Consider the following 17057-nt stretch of genomic DNA (forward strand, 5'->3'; position numbering starts at 1 on the left):
TACACACAGGCCATCTGGATACTTGCAGGGTACAGATAACTCACTGGCAACTGCTGCTGGTCCCTCTTTATGCCTGTTAACATTAGTATATTATTAATTTTTATCATTTTACAGTCTGCTGAGCTAATAATGGAGCCAAGGTGGGCTACACGAAGAGCCCTCGTGGGACAAACTAAGCTTGTAAGGTCCTAATTTGGTTATACGTATAACAGCCGTTTTTGTACTATTTGGTTTCTGCTTTTAAAAGTGATCTCCCAGGTAGCCAGCAAAGTCGGGTTGATTTGGTAGTTGTGTGTTGGCTCCCTGGGATCCTATCAGGTAGATTAATCAACCAACCAACCAACCAGGCAAAGGGGACAACTATATCAGGTTCACTTTGTGTCATTTGGCTTTTAGTAATTTGATTGCTTGCTAATTTACTTAAGTACATTATTGAAGTTTTTATTTAATCTTCTAGAGAGGTCCTGAATTTATAAAACATTTTAGTTTATGTTGTGCTCTAATGGTGCATAGCCAAAAAATACATTTGTGTTTAATCAAATTACCACAAACTAGCTGACATACAGACAACCTGAGGCTAGGCAGTGTTTTAGTATAGGAATACTGATTGGTGTCTGTGTCTCTGGGCAAGATATAATGAAGCTGCCATCTATGTTGTGCTGTGTGTGTGCACGATGGGAACTTGAATGAATTCCCCTCGAAACAGCTTTATCCACTTTTCTACTGTGGGTATAGACCCCTGTTTTGGCCAGAATTTAGAGTTCCTGACTAAGAGTCAGATCCACTGCTGTCGTGGTGCCTGGAGAAGTGGTATGCTATTAATTTAAAGTGCACCATCCAGCAAAGGATAACACCTCTGTGTTAAATAAACAGTGACACGTAAGACTACTCCTGCATATTTGGCTCACTTCAAAATGGGCCAGTAGTATTTGCACATTTCATTTCACCATTTGAGTTTAAGTATTCCTCCATCCACAACATACATTCAGCTCCTAGGGGGAAAAAAAAGAAATTCAGCTTGTAAAACACAGTGAACGATATGCTTCAGTGAAGATTTAGAAGTGCCCACTGCTGAAAATTAAGGTCGTATACTCCGTATACCAAGCACTACATCACTGATCAGATCCAGTTCACAGCAGTGTGGGCCTGTTTCGACCTATTTGTGTCGGCTCTTAGTTTAGCAGATCCTGGGATGCCATTCCTTGCACCAGGCAAGCCAGATTTAGGCTACTGCCAGACTGAGCTTATTTGCCTACCTAGAATTCCTTTGCAGTTGCCAATCGCATCCTTGCTCGCTTCAAAACTGTGGACAGGTTTTCCTTCCTCTGCTGCCTCTCTGACACATCACACAACATAGCGGTAGCTGCTTTGATGTTAAAGGGATGTCACTTATGATGGAAGGAAGATTTGAAAGAAAGACGAAGAAGGGCCAATATGCGGAGGAGTGAGGTTGGTGAAGGGCAGAATGATGAAGGGACCCTTCGAAGGACAGATGGGAATGAGATTCCCGAATCAATATCATCCAAGGGTGTTTTGTTATTAACGCGTACAGCGAGGAGCCCACGTTCGATACTCCACACCTGAGTGCTCACACACACACACTCAAGCCTTTTGTCTGTGCTTTTATCTCCCTTTCTTCCCCCAGACACACTGCTTTACACTTTGTGACATTTTATTTGACAGTGGGGGGCACCACAGTTCTCAAAACTATTCACTTATAGCGCAAAGTTGGAAACTGCTCAGACCCCAAAGACCTCAGGGTAATTATAGCTATATAAAATGAATTATATATATATAGGTCATTATATTTGTTTTAATTAAATGACAAAAAATAGCTATCTTCTAACATGACACAGTAGCTGTAAGTGTCAGCGAGTTCAACTCCTGTATATAGTGACAGTTTGTAGTTATTTGAACACTCCATTGTTGCTATGTCTGCATGCATACTGCAGTCCAACAAGACCGTATTCATTTATTTTGTTTATTTATCTCTTTTACTGTGAGTGTACTGAGCTGTAAGAGTCAAGACTCTAAATTCAGTACAGAATGTGCACAGTTGTTTTCATCTCAATGTTGGTTTGTTTTCCCTTTATCTATTTGTTATTCTGACAGTAAACCAAACAGCAGCTCTGAAAATGAAAATGGGTTTTATGTATGGAGTAATAACCTAAATGGATTTCTCTCTCTCTCTCTCTCTCTCTCTCTGTGCACCGCTCTGGGAGCCTATGGCCATTTATCTGCCAGTGTCTAATTATTCATTAGTGAACACAGAGAAAGAAGCATGGAAAACATAGTTGAGCATTCAGTGCACCAGACCAGTGTTACTCTCAGGGGTCAATATCTGTCATAATACAATATGCTGTACTGTGATGAAATTACAAAGTCCTACAAAGAAAGGCTAAACATTCAGTTTACCTTCAGGAAAAATACGTTTAACCACAGACACTAACTGTGCACAAGGACAAACACTGGCGAATCTGATTAATGAAGCTGCAACAAGTCTAACCCTGTTTAGGTTGAGCCGAGGGGCGACTTACTTGGTGCAGTACACCCAAATGTCCAGCAGGGGTCAATGTCTGATCTGTGGCACGAAAATCTAAATCCAAGCCGGCATCTGAAGTGTGTGTTCAAGGTTTACACACATGCAAATATAAAATGTTTGTTTCCTGTTTATCAGACCAAGGTCAAATGGATTTAACTGAAACAAAAAAATAAAACAATAAACTACATCGATATAGATGTGTACAGATGATGGTGCAGACTGAGAATTTGTGTTTAATTCTCCAAATTTTGCATTTTACACATTAATACATGCACCTATAGGGTACCACTGTGAGCCCTATCTAGGGTGTACCGGTGTTTGTCATGCATTATATTTTAATAGCAGGTCGGCAGATGCTTATTTATTAGACAAGACTGTCATCTAGTGGTGCTGTCTGTGTTACACGCAACTGTCTGAGCACAACATGCAGCACAATATTGTGAGCACTGTTTAAAATGACGACTGTTCTGCATGAACACTGAAATTATTTATAAAGACATGAGGGCAAACACGAGTTTGAAGGTCCCGTGTGTAACATTTAGGAAGATCTGTTTGCAGAAATGGAATTAAATCTTCATAAATGTGATTTCATTAGTGCATATTCCCTGAAAATAAGACATATTATGTTTTTGTCACCTTAAAAATCCGCACATGTTTTTACAGTAGACAACAGACAAACTAAACACTGGATCTAGATAGGAACTATTTAAGGAGATAGATAAGAGCTTTTTTTTTTTGCAAGTTAGTTTTTTTACTTCATACATGGAAGGTTAGGTTGAGGCAAGTAGTATTCATGTGGTTGCAATGAGCAACTTCACTAGATGCCACTAAATTCTACAAACTGGACCTTTAAAGGGTGTTTTATATATTTAAGATGGACATTTTTCTCCAACATCTCACATAAATAATTTTGCAAGGCTCATAACTGTTGGAACTGGTCCCACTATAAAACTGCAGGCTGAGGAAAAGGTGTCATGCATGGATGTGTTTACATATGTGAGGCAGATATATTTTACAAACTGTGTTTGTGTTTCCTAGCCAGGTCCTCTGGTTCACCTCTCATGCAGGTTTCTTTATTTCAGCTCTGGGCTTCACGCTTCATGCTCGCTTTGTTCCAGTCAGTGTTTAACATTTAATTGGAGCTGGGATACAATGGCTTGCTGCAAAAACTTCCTTGTACTGTTAGATGACCTGCAGGTGGCGCCACTGCTCTTTAAAAGTGGTTGCTTTTTCTCTGCAGGCGGTGAAAACCCTGAGTGGATGGAGGAAGTTTTGGCAGAGGCTCAACACAGTGTTATCTGTATACCAGAATAACCAGCGGTAGATGGCGTCCAGTCGGACATCGGTACTTACACAATAATGTTATTTTAAGATTTTATTAGAGGGTGATTTATACAGGATGAGTTTGATGTTTAGTTTCTTCTCTGCTGTAACCAAGAAAAAGATCAAGATCTGAATATTATCTGAATATTATTCAGGTCTGTTCACATTTTGGCTTTGGTTATGTGGAAATAAATAAACATTAAACTAATAATAATAATAAAAATAAACGCAAAAATCTGGACTAACTTTGAATTCCTGCACCAGTTTAATTTTGTCATAATGACTGATTTGCTGATATAAATGAGCTCGAGCTTTACACCTTGTAACTTGATGGCTGTTTTTTTTTCTTCTACATGGTTGTCCTTTCGCTTCCCGGGGCTATTTTAGTTTTACAATAAATTAAATACTAATTTATGAGTAGGGTAGATCATCTAATCTAATTATTTAGACTTGATCAAATAATTGGATTCAATGAAAAAACAAAATGGATATACGAACAAAAAAAAAAAGACCTTCGTGTGTCTATCAGCTGAAAAGGGCCCGCTGGCTTCTTATAAAAGTGTAAACGCTTTCAATAAAAAAAGCAAATATTTTATTACTAATTCTTATCAAAGTCGAAATTTAGACCCACAACATTAGAGAGAAAGAAACGCAAGATATAGATCCGTCTGTCTGTCTGTCTGGTCTTAATTTTTCTTTTAAAGTCCAATTTTTGTTATTTACCTCAACATGAACAGACACATACAGCTGCTGTCGGTGGGTTCATGTGTGCAATTGTTGTGGGAAAAAAAATAATCTATCGATCTGTCCATTTATCTGTATGTGCACTTAAGTCTCAAATTTATTTTTTATTATATGAAATCACTGCATGCTTCATGATTTATCATCAAACACTGGCAGCAGCAGCAGCAGCAGCAGCAGGCCTTTGTGGACTGGATTTACCATCTCAAAAGCTTCTGTTTTTTTTACCTGTCAGATGCCGAAATATGTGAAACATTTGGGAGATTTTCTGTGCGTCGAGACGCGCTTTGAGTTTTTTTCGATGCGCCCTCAGAAATGAAGACGCATCACACGTGGACTCTTTCATCACTCTCGACGTAAAATGATTCAACTTTTCCCCACTTTCTTTAAAATAACATTTATTTCCAGTATATTCATACAATGTGACAGCACAGCTTGTAACATTTGAAGAGGAACTGACTTGATCCAGCACTTTGTCACAAAATATTTGAGCTGACTAACGAATAAATGAAAAGTCAAATATAGCATAGCATTTCATATTACCAAATGCAATATATAATACAGGCAGTTGGAAACAAACTAAAAAAAAAAAAAAAAAAAAGGTGAGATAAGTGAAATAATACATAGGAAAAAAAAGGGGATGGCATTTACACATCATTAGTTCAACTTTTACATCAGGAATAGGGTTAACATCCGTAAGCTACATGTTATAATAACTTAATTTAGCCTCATTTAATATTTTAATGTGTGAGAGAGATAAATGCATATTTAAAGTTTGATTTTTGAAAAAGATATGCACTCCAAAAAAATCTGATGGTCTTTAGTCATAACTCTGATAATTCATTTCTTCGTTACTTTATTTTAAATCCTGCACAGTTGACATAAAAATCAGTAATAAAAGTACATATATGTGCAGCTGAGTTTGATTTTTACTTCCTCAGCTTGATGGTGATTTATTTTTGGAGTCTATAAATATCTTTTTTTCAGCTTCACGTTATTTTATTGATGGAAAAATCAGGTTCATTCATGGGGGATGTCATCCAAACGTTTGTACTCAAACATATAAAATTATTTTTGAAAATTACACATAAGTGAGTTTAGTTTTTTTTTTGTTTTTGTTTTTCCTCTCAGACCATTTGACTACACGCTGGATAATCCTATTATGTACAGTAGCCTGTAGCCAAAACACATCACAGATTTTCGCCAGAATATTCAACACTTGTGGCTACAAATACAATGGAATGTGTCTCTATGGTCAGTCCACCAGCCTCACTGTTTTTCCGGCGTGTTGTTGACCAAAGGACCATATAGGCCGGTGGCATAGCCCTGCTCCTTGTGCAACATTGTCCTGTCCCTTATCAGGTCGCTAAAGGCATAGTCCATCGGGGGTCTGAAGCCCAGGGTGGGCATCAACCCGGTGGTGGAGTAGGGCGTCATGAAAGCCAGTCCCCGGCTGTGCGCAGAGTAGGCCAGCCGCAGCGGGTTGAGTCCCAGGTGGGTGCCCAGAGGATAGGTGCTGGGGTCGGCGCCGAAGTGCGGGGCGTTTGGCTGGAGAGGAGAAAACGCAGAGCGGTTACTGAGCGTCATGGCTCCAGGTAATATGGGCCTCGTCGGGGCGGTTGTGGATGCAGAGGAAGGCGGAGGCTGCTGTGCGTTTTGGAGCATCCTCTCGGCAGTCCACGTCTCATCTGGCCCGGCCTTGTTGGAGCCCTGAGCGCCGCTGTTGTTGAGGATCTGCTCGATGGCCTGCACCACGTCCTTACCGCAACCTTGCAGGACGAGCTCCAGGACGCTCCGCTTGTGGCTGGGGAACACTCGGGTCAGGATGTCGATGGCGTTCATGTGCCGGGAGGCCGCAGAGGATGGAGAGGGCTCCTGTTCGTCTTTGTCGGTCTCAGAACCGGAATCAGAGCCAATGGAGCTGACTGAGCCGGGGGTCTCCCCTCCGTCTTTTAAAGGCTTGGAAACCGGCGAGCTGATGAAAGACTCGCTGTCTCCATTCTCTGAACCCGATCCTCCGTGCCGGCCGTCTGGAGACGAGATGCCCGGGGCCGAGTCACTCTCAGTGGACGCCGGTTTCCCCACAGTCTGCTGAGGGGTGGCGGATCCAGACAGCTGGCCTTTTGGAAAGAGTTCATACTTCTGGATACTTGAATCTGTTGACACAGTCACAACATCACAACGTGTAAGATGAGGGATGAAATGTGCCAACATGTGACTTAAGAGAGGACAAAAGTGAGAAAACACTGATCACTGATCATTGATTTAACACCAAATGAACAGCTGTCACTGGGACAGTTTAAATACATGTCGATATTAATATGTCACCCAGAAATCACTGCTCTAAGCACCTACAGACAATCTGTTGTGTAACCGCAGTACTAGTTCACCCAAAGCCTTTAACAGTTGAATTTAAATGGACAGAATAACTTATAGATGTTTATTAATAAGTCCATTCATAACTGGATTTCTTCTGCAGCACTTATGCTGTTAAAAAATGATTTCAGAGCTGAAGTCTGGAGGATTTTTAAAAAACTTTTCTAGCTGTAAATCTGCTCCACCCACCTGAGTTACTCTCGTTGCTGACGGAGCCGAACACCTCGTAGTTTGGACGCGGTGGTATGATGCCGTTGGCGGCTGCCAGGGCGAGTCCCTCCGCCGTGCCGTAGAGAAGCTGCAGCTCCCGGGCTTCGTTCTCCTCCTGCGCCTGCTGCCGCCTCAGCGCCACCTGAGCCGCCATGACTCGCTGCCTCTCGGCGATCAAAGTGCACTTGGCGCACATACAGTCCTTCCAGCGGCAGTAGCGCTTGTGGCCCTTCAACGCGGAGACCACGCCGTGGTTCCTGCAGCGGGCACACTTCGGGGTTCGTGGGTACTTGTCCGCGGCGCGCAGCAGGAGCGGAGGGCCGCGAAGCAGGCTGCTGGCCATGGACACCGGGATGGATGCTGCCGCGACCGCTGCTGCTGCCGCTCCTGGGTGAACTTGTGAGGCGGAGGAGACTGTGGGGAGCTCCGATCTCAGATCCATGCCCTTGTTCCTCACTGATTTAGACCTGATTAAACTATAAACAAGAAAACTGTGCTCTGAACTGATTTGTTTGAGTTAAACTAAGGAGCCCACTCACATCTGCTCAGCGGTTCTCAACATCTCTGGGGCAACAGGTGAAGTCAACGATGTCTGTCTACTGACGAGGTTATCATGCAGAGAAATGATAGAAACTCTACCAGGAATCTGGAGAAGGAGAAGAAGCCAAAAAAAGAAAAAAGAAGTGAAGATACAGTCGACTTTAAATCCGAGCAGAGCAGGAGCGCACAGGAGCGACCATTCCTCCCCGATAGAAAGTTTAAACTGTCCAGGAGGAGCCGAGGTTGTTACTCGCCGCAGCCTGAGACACTAACTTCCTCCAGAGATTGTCAGTGGATACAGATCCCTCTCTCCCCTCTCTATTGTTGCTCCTACATTTCCATTAGACAAATTTGACAACAATGTGGCGTCTGTCATTGGCCAAAGGGGGAAGGAGCAATCTGATTGGCTTGCCTCTTTCTTTTTTTTTTTTTTTTTCAACTGTGTCCACCTGAGTTCTTATTCTAAATATCAAGTGTTAAGAATCCGGGAGATCCCGGAAAGCTAAAAATCGATGTATCCCCCACCACCCCCAAAAAAAGAAAAAAGAAGAGTTTTATAGATTTAAAACAACAGCCTGTGTTATTCCATCTATGCAGCTGTAGGATGACAAACAGGGACACTATGATTTGAAACAACAGCCCTAACATGAAGGAACATTTTCATCCCTTACAATAACTTTCTGTAATATTCCTCAAGAAATCATCTGTATCATGTGGCCCGACAGTTTAAACATGAAGTTGCAGACGTGTTTATGCTGCTCACTAGTTTATATTTCCCTCCAGCATAAAGATGATGCGTGACTGTAAGCTCACCAGCCTGGAAGGTAAGTATCATTTATTTTATTGATTCAAGAAGAGAAAATGTGATCTGTCAGAAAAAGAAAAAAAAAACAGTGTGTATTTGCAGAGAGAGATATTGACTTGAGAGAGTGAAGCTATCGATGATGTTTTATGGTGAACTGGAGCTCGGCTGCAGGAGAAGTACGGAGAGTTTAACCCTGTCCAATTTATAAGCTCGCCTCGTGCTCGCTACACATGTAACCAAATGTATTTGACAATTTCATTTAATTCAACATTTATTTCATTAAGTCTCGTTAAGAGAGGGGGAAAGAAAAATCCAACTTAGCACACAAACTTCTTTTTTTTACAAAAGGGTGGATCCAAATTATGATATTATTATTTCTAATATTTGAATTTCGCTCACCGTGACCCTGATGAGGATAAGCGGTTACAGATCTAGAGATGGATGGATGAGTTTCGTTGTGTGGAGTCGTGAATTAAATGAGCATTTCAAACCAAACTGTGTCTTTATTTCGTTGTTTGTGTTTTTTTTATACAATGTGAAAAACAATATTTATATTTATATTTTATATTTATACAAAATGTTTATTCGCCTTTAAACATCTCGAAGGAAAAAAGAAAATTGTTGCTCATTTTTCGGTTCAGTCCAAACACGGCGTGCTGCACGAGGAACACACAGTTTGAACACATCTTTAAAATTTAATTAGAAACAAAAACGTTTTCAATTTGGTGTTTTTTAAAATTTGATTTGAAAATGTGCACACAGATTGTTGGATAGAAATGTTTGTTGTTGTAAATGTTATTTTTATATTTAGTTACTGTATATCTTATTCTCAAACACACTCTAAACATAAACACACGTAACATTTATTATTATATTATTATTATTATTATTATTATTATCCACAAATATACGGAAGTCTAATTAAATTCATCTCTTGCAGTCTACAGGTTAGAATTAATCTGCTTATTAAAACTATATGAAAAAATAATAAACTAGTTCCTCTGTTTCAGTATTTGAAAGGTAAGCTGCGCGCGAAGTAGTTCCCTAAATGTATCTTCTTCTTTTTTCTTTATTCTTCATTTATTAATTTCCATCTTTATCAGTGGTAAATAAAGAATTGATTTATTGTCTATAATATCAGAATTTCTTCTGTCTTATCACTGGGAGCTGTGTCGTCCTGCCGTCGCCTCCTAATAACTGACTATAACGATAACACTGTAAGGCTTTCCGCAGATTTAACGAGTCCACGACGCGCGCAGCTACAGAAAGGGCGAGTCAACGCAAAGCACCTGCTTCCCTCACCTGTTCACTCAGGAGACAAACTCCTGCGGTTATTTGAATTCAGATTAAAAAGTTAGAGATGTTTTTTTTTCTTTTTTGTGGGAAATCAAAACAATCGGTCCCCTCTGAGGATGATAACGACAGTCTTAGTGAAGAACAACAACTTGAAGCTGATGGAGGAAGAAATGGCTGCTGGGTGTGCAGCTCTCTCTCTCTCCCTCTCTCTCTCCCTCTCTCTCTTTTTCTCTCCCCCTCCCAGGCTCATTGTTTACTTTCTGAATCACTGTAAGCAAATGCCATCTGTTTCCCTCGCCGCTGTCATCTGCACCTTAATTACCTAGCCAACAGGCTAATAGAGACGATATTAAAACTACATCTTTTTGACATTCAAAGTAATTATCCGCATGGGCGAGGAGCTCACTCGGATGAAAATTGCGCCCGTCCTGCATGCTCAAGTGATAGTTGCAAACTGCAGAGAAGGCCCCGGCGCTCCTTGGAGAGATTACAGGCGTGTATATATATACTTTCACCTCAGGATGAATGATTGCAGAAATAAAAAAAAAAACAGCCTGCTCGTCTCATTAAAGTCTGGCTCCTCTAAACAAAGAGAACAGTTAAAGACTGTTCCTGCAGGAAAACATGATATCAGCTATTTCCACTGCTGATAAAAGTGGAATTTAAGTGACAGTCACTTGGACTTGACAAGTGTTTATGGAGCTATATTTGATCATAGAGAATTAATACTTAACTATCACCGATTTCATGTTAGTTTGGCTGAGCCTAACGGAAAGTTTTTAAAAAAAAATATATGCATTATGATAGGGATTATGTTCACTATTATTCCCCCTGGTCCAATTAAAAAGGCCCCCCGCGCAATTAAAAGTGACTGTGAGCACTTAGAAAATCCAACATTCTTTTAACCACTTCATTAGGCCTATGCATCAAAAAAAACTATGCGATGCTTTCATTTCTTTCAGGAAGGCTACAGACGATTGAGTTTTTAATACCCTTTTAAGATCACAACAAAGGCCATGCTTGACCCAACATATGTAGCAGCATGTTTCCGCTGCCCCTGCACCCCGGTGCGGCTTTCTAGCGGCCTCTCCCACTGCCGCTGCCCCGCCTGCAGCCCGGCTGGGCCCGGATCCCCTCCCGCGCTCTCCCGCTGCAGCAGCCGGCTCTATCACACAGAGGCAGAGGTTAGAGTAGCAGTTAGACAAGGGGACCGCGGAGAAAAGAAACGCACGGATTTTTTTTTTTTTTCTAACAGAAGTATTTACACGCTTGACGGGCACACCGAGCAGGGCCCGGGCTTATAAGACAAGAGGCTGTTAACCTGCCACGTCACAGCAGCTCCACTGCGCCGGGGAAATGGATCAAGCTAAATGCATTCCTTTAAGGGCAGAGTCAGGGGAGCGGTGGAGGCTGGAGGCACATTAAACACTTTGTTTATAACCCAGAACAGTAACAGAAATTAAAGCTTTGCAAAAAAATAGTGATTTGTAATCATATAATGTGCACACTGTCACACATGAGGATCAACATTTATACTAATCCTAGTGCATGAAATGAATTTGACAGAAAGTGATAATCCTCCAGTATGAGGTACAACAGTTACCTAATAATATAACAATATTAAAAGTACTTATGCATGTATATATTCATCTTTGAGCGCATTGTATATTATATTACTGGATTGTGACTGCAGCAAAGGTTGGTTTTAATATTTCTGGGTCGAGGTGGAGCATGTTCTATAATATTATAGAGTAACTACACCTGTTGAGTAGAAAAAAAAACATGAAAATGGAAATACTAAGTACTCCACTTGAGTAAAAGTACTTAAATACTTTCAAAAAGAGCCTCTCCTGATTGGTTAGCAGCCTGCAGTCCAGGTTTTGCAAAAAAAAAGTCACAAAGACAAACAAGCCATGCCGGATAAATTTCAGCAGGATTGGCTGGTTGAGGCCATGAGCTGCAAACACTTGAGCTGAAGAGGCAGAGAGAGGTCTCTCAAGCATCACTCTTCACCCGCTAGAATAACACTTATTTGTAAATGGGGGATAACCCTGCCATGGCGTATGAATATTTCAAAGATGTGAAGGGTCTCTACTTTGCCAAAGCTGTTGGCCAGCACTCAGGCAATCTCTCTCTCTTTCTCACACACACACACACACACACACACACACACACACACACAGGGAAAAAAAATACCGTTTTTGTGCCCCCGAGGTAGGTTGGCAGGGATTATCTTTGTTTAATGAATGGGCTACAAGTGTTCATCAACAAGGCGAGATTATTGGGCTCTCTAGCTCTCCCTTCTGCAAGCCCTATAGTGGCATATAAATCTAGTGTGTGTGTGTGTGTGTGTGTGTGTGTGTGTGTGTGTGAGAGGAAAAAAAAGACAGAGACAGACCTACACACTGCAGCCAATTAAAATGCACTCTCCCCTGCTCTATCCCTCCACATCTGCCTCCTTTTCTCCACCAACGAATGGCGCAGAAAAGAAGGAAGCTCATGAATAGGCGCTCATTGAGATCACAGATGGAGTATGGCTTTCTTTTTGCTAGAAATTTGAGAAACACCATTGTCCCCAATCAAAACTCAATGTGTTCGCCTACAATGGTGCCGGCTTTGAGCTCCGCCGCTTCAATTGGCCTTGTTTTTGAAACTTGAAGTGTTCAGCACAAAGACTTGGCCCTCCTAGATGTCACCACCGCTTCGCTTCACTGTGTATGCATGCATGCGTGTGTGTGTGTGTGTGTGTGTGTGTGTGTCTATGTGCACTCAGAAAGGAGAGAGAGGAAAAAAAAACACAATTAATATGAAGCTGTAATTACTCCCCTTCACGCCACTGCACCCATTCAGGACCCCACTGGCCCATTTATTGCTTTATCCCATGCGGCTGATAATCCGAATACCACAGGTTTTTATAAGGCCTCTGCAGCGGATCTGTGTGAGGAACATTACTATAAATGAACTGAGCAACGAGCCGACAGAGGCCGAGGGCTGCACTGATAACACGTTTATAGGCAAGAGAAGTTAATGCAATAAGAAGTTTGGAACAAGTCCTATTTGTTTTAATCATTTATTAATAGATCCAGACTTTATTAGTGCATCAATATTTAATAAGTGGCCTAACTGGTCACAGCTATGCGGGTAATTTTGTGTTACTTCTGCATGTAGTTGAATGATTAATTAAAAGATAATAAGCATTTCTAAACACATTTGTGTGTGTATATATATAGATATATATATATATATATAATATATATTATATATATATATATATATATATATATATATATATATATAATAGTCATTCATTCATTGTTTTTCCGCCACATGAAAAATAAACATTTTTATTTAGGATTTTACAGAATTTGACATTTGTTTTGTAAATTATTTTTAAAAGGAGCTTTTGAATTTTGTTCACAAACTGCTGGGGACACATTTAAACATCTCTCTCTAATGAGACCTGCTGCCACAGCTGAGATGCGGTTTCTCTTCATTAGCACCCCCTGGTACAGTCAGCACCACTCCGGCCAGCAGTGGATGCTTGTGTACTGGTTTAATGTCCAAATAACATAATGTAATGTATTCATGGACTGAATATAATCAATACATTTTCTTTTTTTGAGGAATATTTCCTTCAGCATCAAATATGAACAATGCTGATTGATTGCCAGATGGTTTTAAAGATATTATCACTTAATGGCACAAATCATATGATCCTGTCAGTGCAGCAGCAGCACCCTAAACAGCAAGTCTATAATCTGAGATGATTTTTTCCCCATTTAAACCACATTGCAAACTATAATTATTTTGTTGATTTGTTGATCTGTTTTACACAAAACCTTGCTTAGATTTCCACTAAAAACAAAACTATAATCAAACCACATTCATTCAAGATAGAAGAAAAAATTAGTGGCTTCGCTAAATCGATGTTTGATGGATTCAGGAGAATGTGGCTGCACAAGTCGAATTGTTTTCTAATTTTATTTTTTTTAACACTGACAGCAGACAGCACGAGGGAGACTCTATAGGTCTGCTGCATGGCTGATCAAAGCTTATAGCACTTCATTAAGGGCTGCATGTGTATTTTATTAAAACATATTCACCCCATATAAAACTGCACTGACCTCTGGAGCCTGAGCCAGGCAGAACAGAGACAACAGGCTCAGCTCTGACTACCACACAGTGTATTCTCCCAGGTATATTAGAAGAAAGAAGAAAATGTTTTAATAGTAACAGGTAATTAAAACAGACCGTATCATTTAATCAATTTATAATTTTTCCTACTTGAACTCATTTTCCTTCTTTATTTTTTATTTGCTGATTTTATTAAATTAGGACTGTATTATTCGGACTATTGGGAGCATTTCCTCATGAAACAGGCTGTGACAGCGCCTTGGAATACCAGGGATTTAATTTGGTCTCTCAAAATAAGTGTATAAATGTTAAAGTCCTTAAAAAAGGATCCTTAGACCTATTTCAAAGCCAGATTTTTTAAAAATCAGATTGGTTACGTGTCTGCAAGGAAAATGTGTTTTGTTTTTTTCTTCCAAGATAAAAGCCAAAGTCTTTCCATGTCTATTGTGTCATTAACAAACAGTACTGTGAACAGAGAGAGAGACAGAGAGGGAAGAGATGACCCCCCTTTTGTGCCCACCCAACAGTTTAAGCTGCATAGATTCTGTTTCTTTGGGCAGGGCCGCCGTCTCTGAGAAAGTAAACTTGGGGTGACCCTCCAGGTTAGGCCAGTCTGGGATGCGAGCGGAGATCCTGTGATTCGGGGAGCAAGGCGTACTCTGAGATCTCAGTGGGTCCCACTTCAAAAGAAGGGAGGAGAGATCACTTGTGTCAGGAATTTTGTTCCCTCGCCAATGGGCTGCATTCTTGACCCCGGCGGAGCTGGTTAAACATCATGGACCGCTTTCCTCTTTTGTCGTCAGAGAATCAAGACAGCAACCTGATATTGTCACCACTGAATCTGTGGCGGGGAAGCCGGCAGAGTAAGCTCATTACCACACAGACACTTTCTCATCCCCCTGTGTCAGATTTAAGGGGCGCTGCTTTAGAAGGCACTGATTAAGACATCCAGCCAAGGTTTGACTAATATGTCCAAAAAAAGACAGTCCAAACAGTGAGGTCTTCTTTATAAAAGAAAACTGGTTGCAAGTCAAAGTAAAAAGCCAATTATGGTGTAAATTTTGGGAGGATTTTAAAGGATGTTTCGTGCACTTAAGCTTCTTCAAAAAATGGAAAATTGAATTAGTTTTATGCTCGGGATTGTCACATTTTTTAAGTAGTGTTGTATTGTGTGAAAGGAAATGACAAATATTTAATATGTTGGTTAATCCAAGCTTTAAATACTTATCGGAAAAGTACAAACTTAACTAACATGTTGACAAACCCCTGTTACACAACTGTCATACTTCTTTCCCTCACACAGTTAAAAACCTGATTACCTTTTTGCTGAAACAAAAAAACAACTAATGACAAGTTCAGTCAGGTATGAGAGAGAAATATCATTATGTCTCAATGGCATTTCCGAGCCCATCACCATCATCAGATGCAGCGGTACAAAAGGAACATGCCTGTGCAGATTCAAATTCAAAAAGTTGCGTGATAGAAACTGTAATCTCACACTCGAGAGGAGCTGCACTATTTACACTGTTCCCTCGAGGAGGACACACACTCTGACAGACGAGCAGAGATGCACCTGTCTTGTCTCTTGCATAAACTCACCCGGCTTCACGCTCACTGAGCTCTCTTGCCCTGCTGTGACCTCGCCCTCGCCCTGAGCTGCACGTGTCTGTACGGCCAACACACACATACAACCGTAGATCTCAGTAATACACACGTCACCCACAGACATTTACCTGTAGAGCATTTCCAACTCTCACTGGTCAATTTTAAAAGACTCCCAACTAAGTTTTTTGGTAGATTTCAGGGACTCTATGTTGCCATATTTTTGGCCAAAAACCAAATTAAAACTGCATGTTTCCATCAGGAGATTGAAATAGAGAAACACAGATGTAGTATTGGCACAAGACTACAACAAAACTTTAATGACGATTGTTTGCAGGATATTCTGTCAACCAGTGATCAGATCACTTAAGGATCATTTGTACTCTGTTACCTGTTATGTCTTCCTGCTGCCATTGCAGTGAACGCTGCTTCATCCTCTCCATCCATCAGTCCCAGAGCCAGCCAGAGTCAAGGCCACGGCTACAGTAAGGCTCCCCAAGTGGATGTCCCAAAAGGCTGCAAATTTGCCACAATACATGAATTTCATGGACTGAGTCAAAGCCAACGATTTTTTTTATTATTTTAAAATAAAAAAAATCAGCATTTTGTTTATTTGTAGTATGTTCCTTGAGCTTTTAAAAGGCCACATTTTTTCCAATTGCCCATTGCCAATCAACATAGTTTTAGGCAGTAGGCAATAAATAGTAATTAAAAACTTAATCTCCTAGTAAATACAATTAAATTAATAATACAATTATATTTTCACAATTTTGTCATACCTTGTTTCACAATAATGCTTAAATATTACTATCTATATATTTTGTAAGAGAGAGAAAGTCAAGAGATTTAGTCCTGCTGTGTTTCTTTGTCACTCTCTCTCTCTCACTCTCTCTCTGTCAGTGCCTTAAGCAGCATCTCTTGTCTGGTCAAACCCAGGGAAGTGTGGCTGGCTGAGCACATTAGATCGACTCATTCCTCGCGTGAGAAACAAGACGACCACAGATTAACTGACAGGAACACTCAAGTATGCTTGTGTGATATACTCACCGTGTGTATCGAACAAGTAGTCGCAGTTTTTTTTTTCCTAAGTACACTTGAATTACCAGAGATATGTTAACTTATAAGACATTTTCAGACTTCTATTTTCCAACAATAAACACCAGAGGATTTGACGGCAGCACTCACAGGGATTCAGGAGATAATTGTCTATTTCACCCACAAGGATTAAGTTGAATCTCACAGAACTCCCATTTGAAACTAGACTAACTTAAAACATCTTAAACAGACTTGGTTTCCTCCACTTATTTAATCTAAATTCATCGAAACCAGTTCATATAGAAGATTTCAACTACTTTTGGATTAAATAGTGCCTTACATTGTTCCCCTAAAGAGACAAAACGCAGTTTTTAGGTCAGGTAAAGTGTTATTTGCACTAGCAAATGCAAATGTAGAGCCACTAAAGTCTAACTGTGAACGGTGTAAAGATTA

At 40.5% G+C, this 17057-nt stretch overlaps 1 protein-coding gene across 1 annotated transcript; it reads right to left on the reverse strand.

The window, feature by feature from the left end:
- Positions 1-5718: 5718 nt before the first annotated feature.
- Positions 5719-15582, reverse strand: dmrta2 (DMRT-like family A2). The gene is made up of 3 exons (XM_027290139.1): positions 15567-15582; positions 7172-7838; positions 5719-6762 (listed from the first exon to the last, which is right to left on the reverse strand). The coding sequence occupies exons 2-3, from the start codon at positions 7632-7634 to the stop codon at positions 5876-5878; spliced, it is 1350 nt and encodes a 449-aa protein (XP_027145940.1). The 5' UTR covers positions 7635-7838; positions 15567-15582; the 3' UTR covers positions 5719-5875.
- Positions 15583-17057: the final 1475 nt, after the last annotated feature.

This window comes from Larimichthys crocea, chromosome XVII (assembly GCF_000972845.2).
Source record: "Larimichthys crocea isolate SSNF chromosome XVII, L_crocea_2.0, whole genome shotgun sequence".
In the NCBI taxonomy this organism is placed as follows: Eukaryota; Metazoa; Chordata; class Actinopteri; family Sciaenidae; genus Larimichthys; species Larimichthys crocea.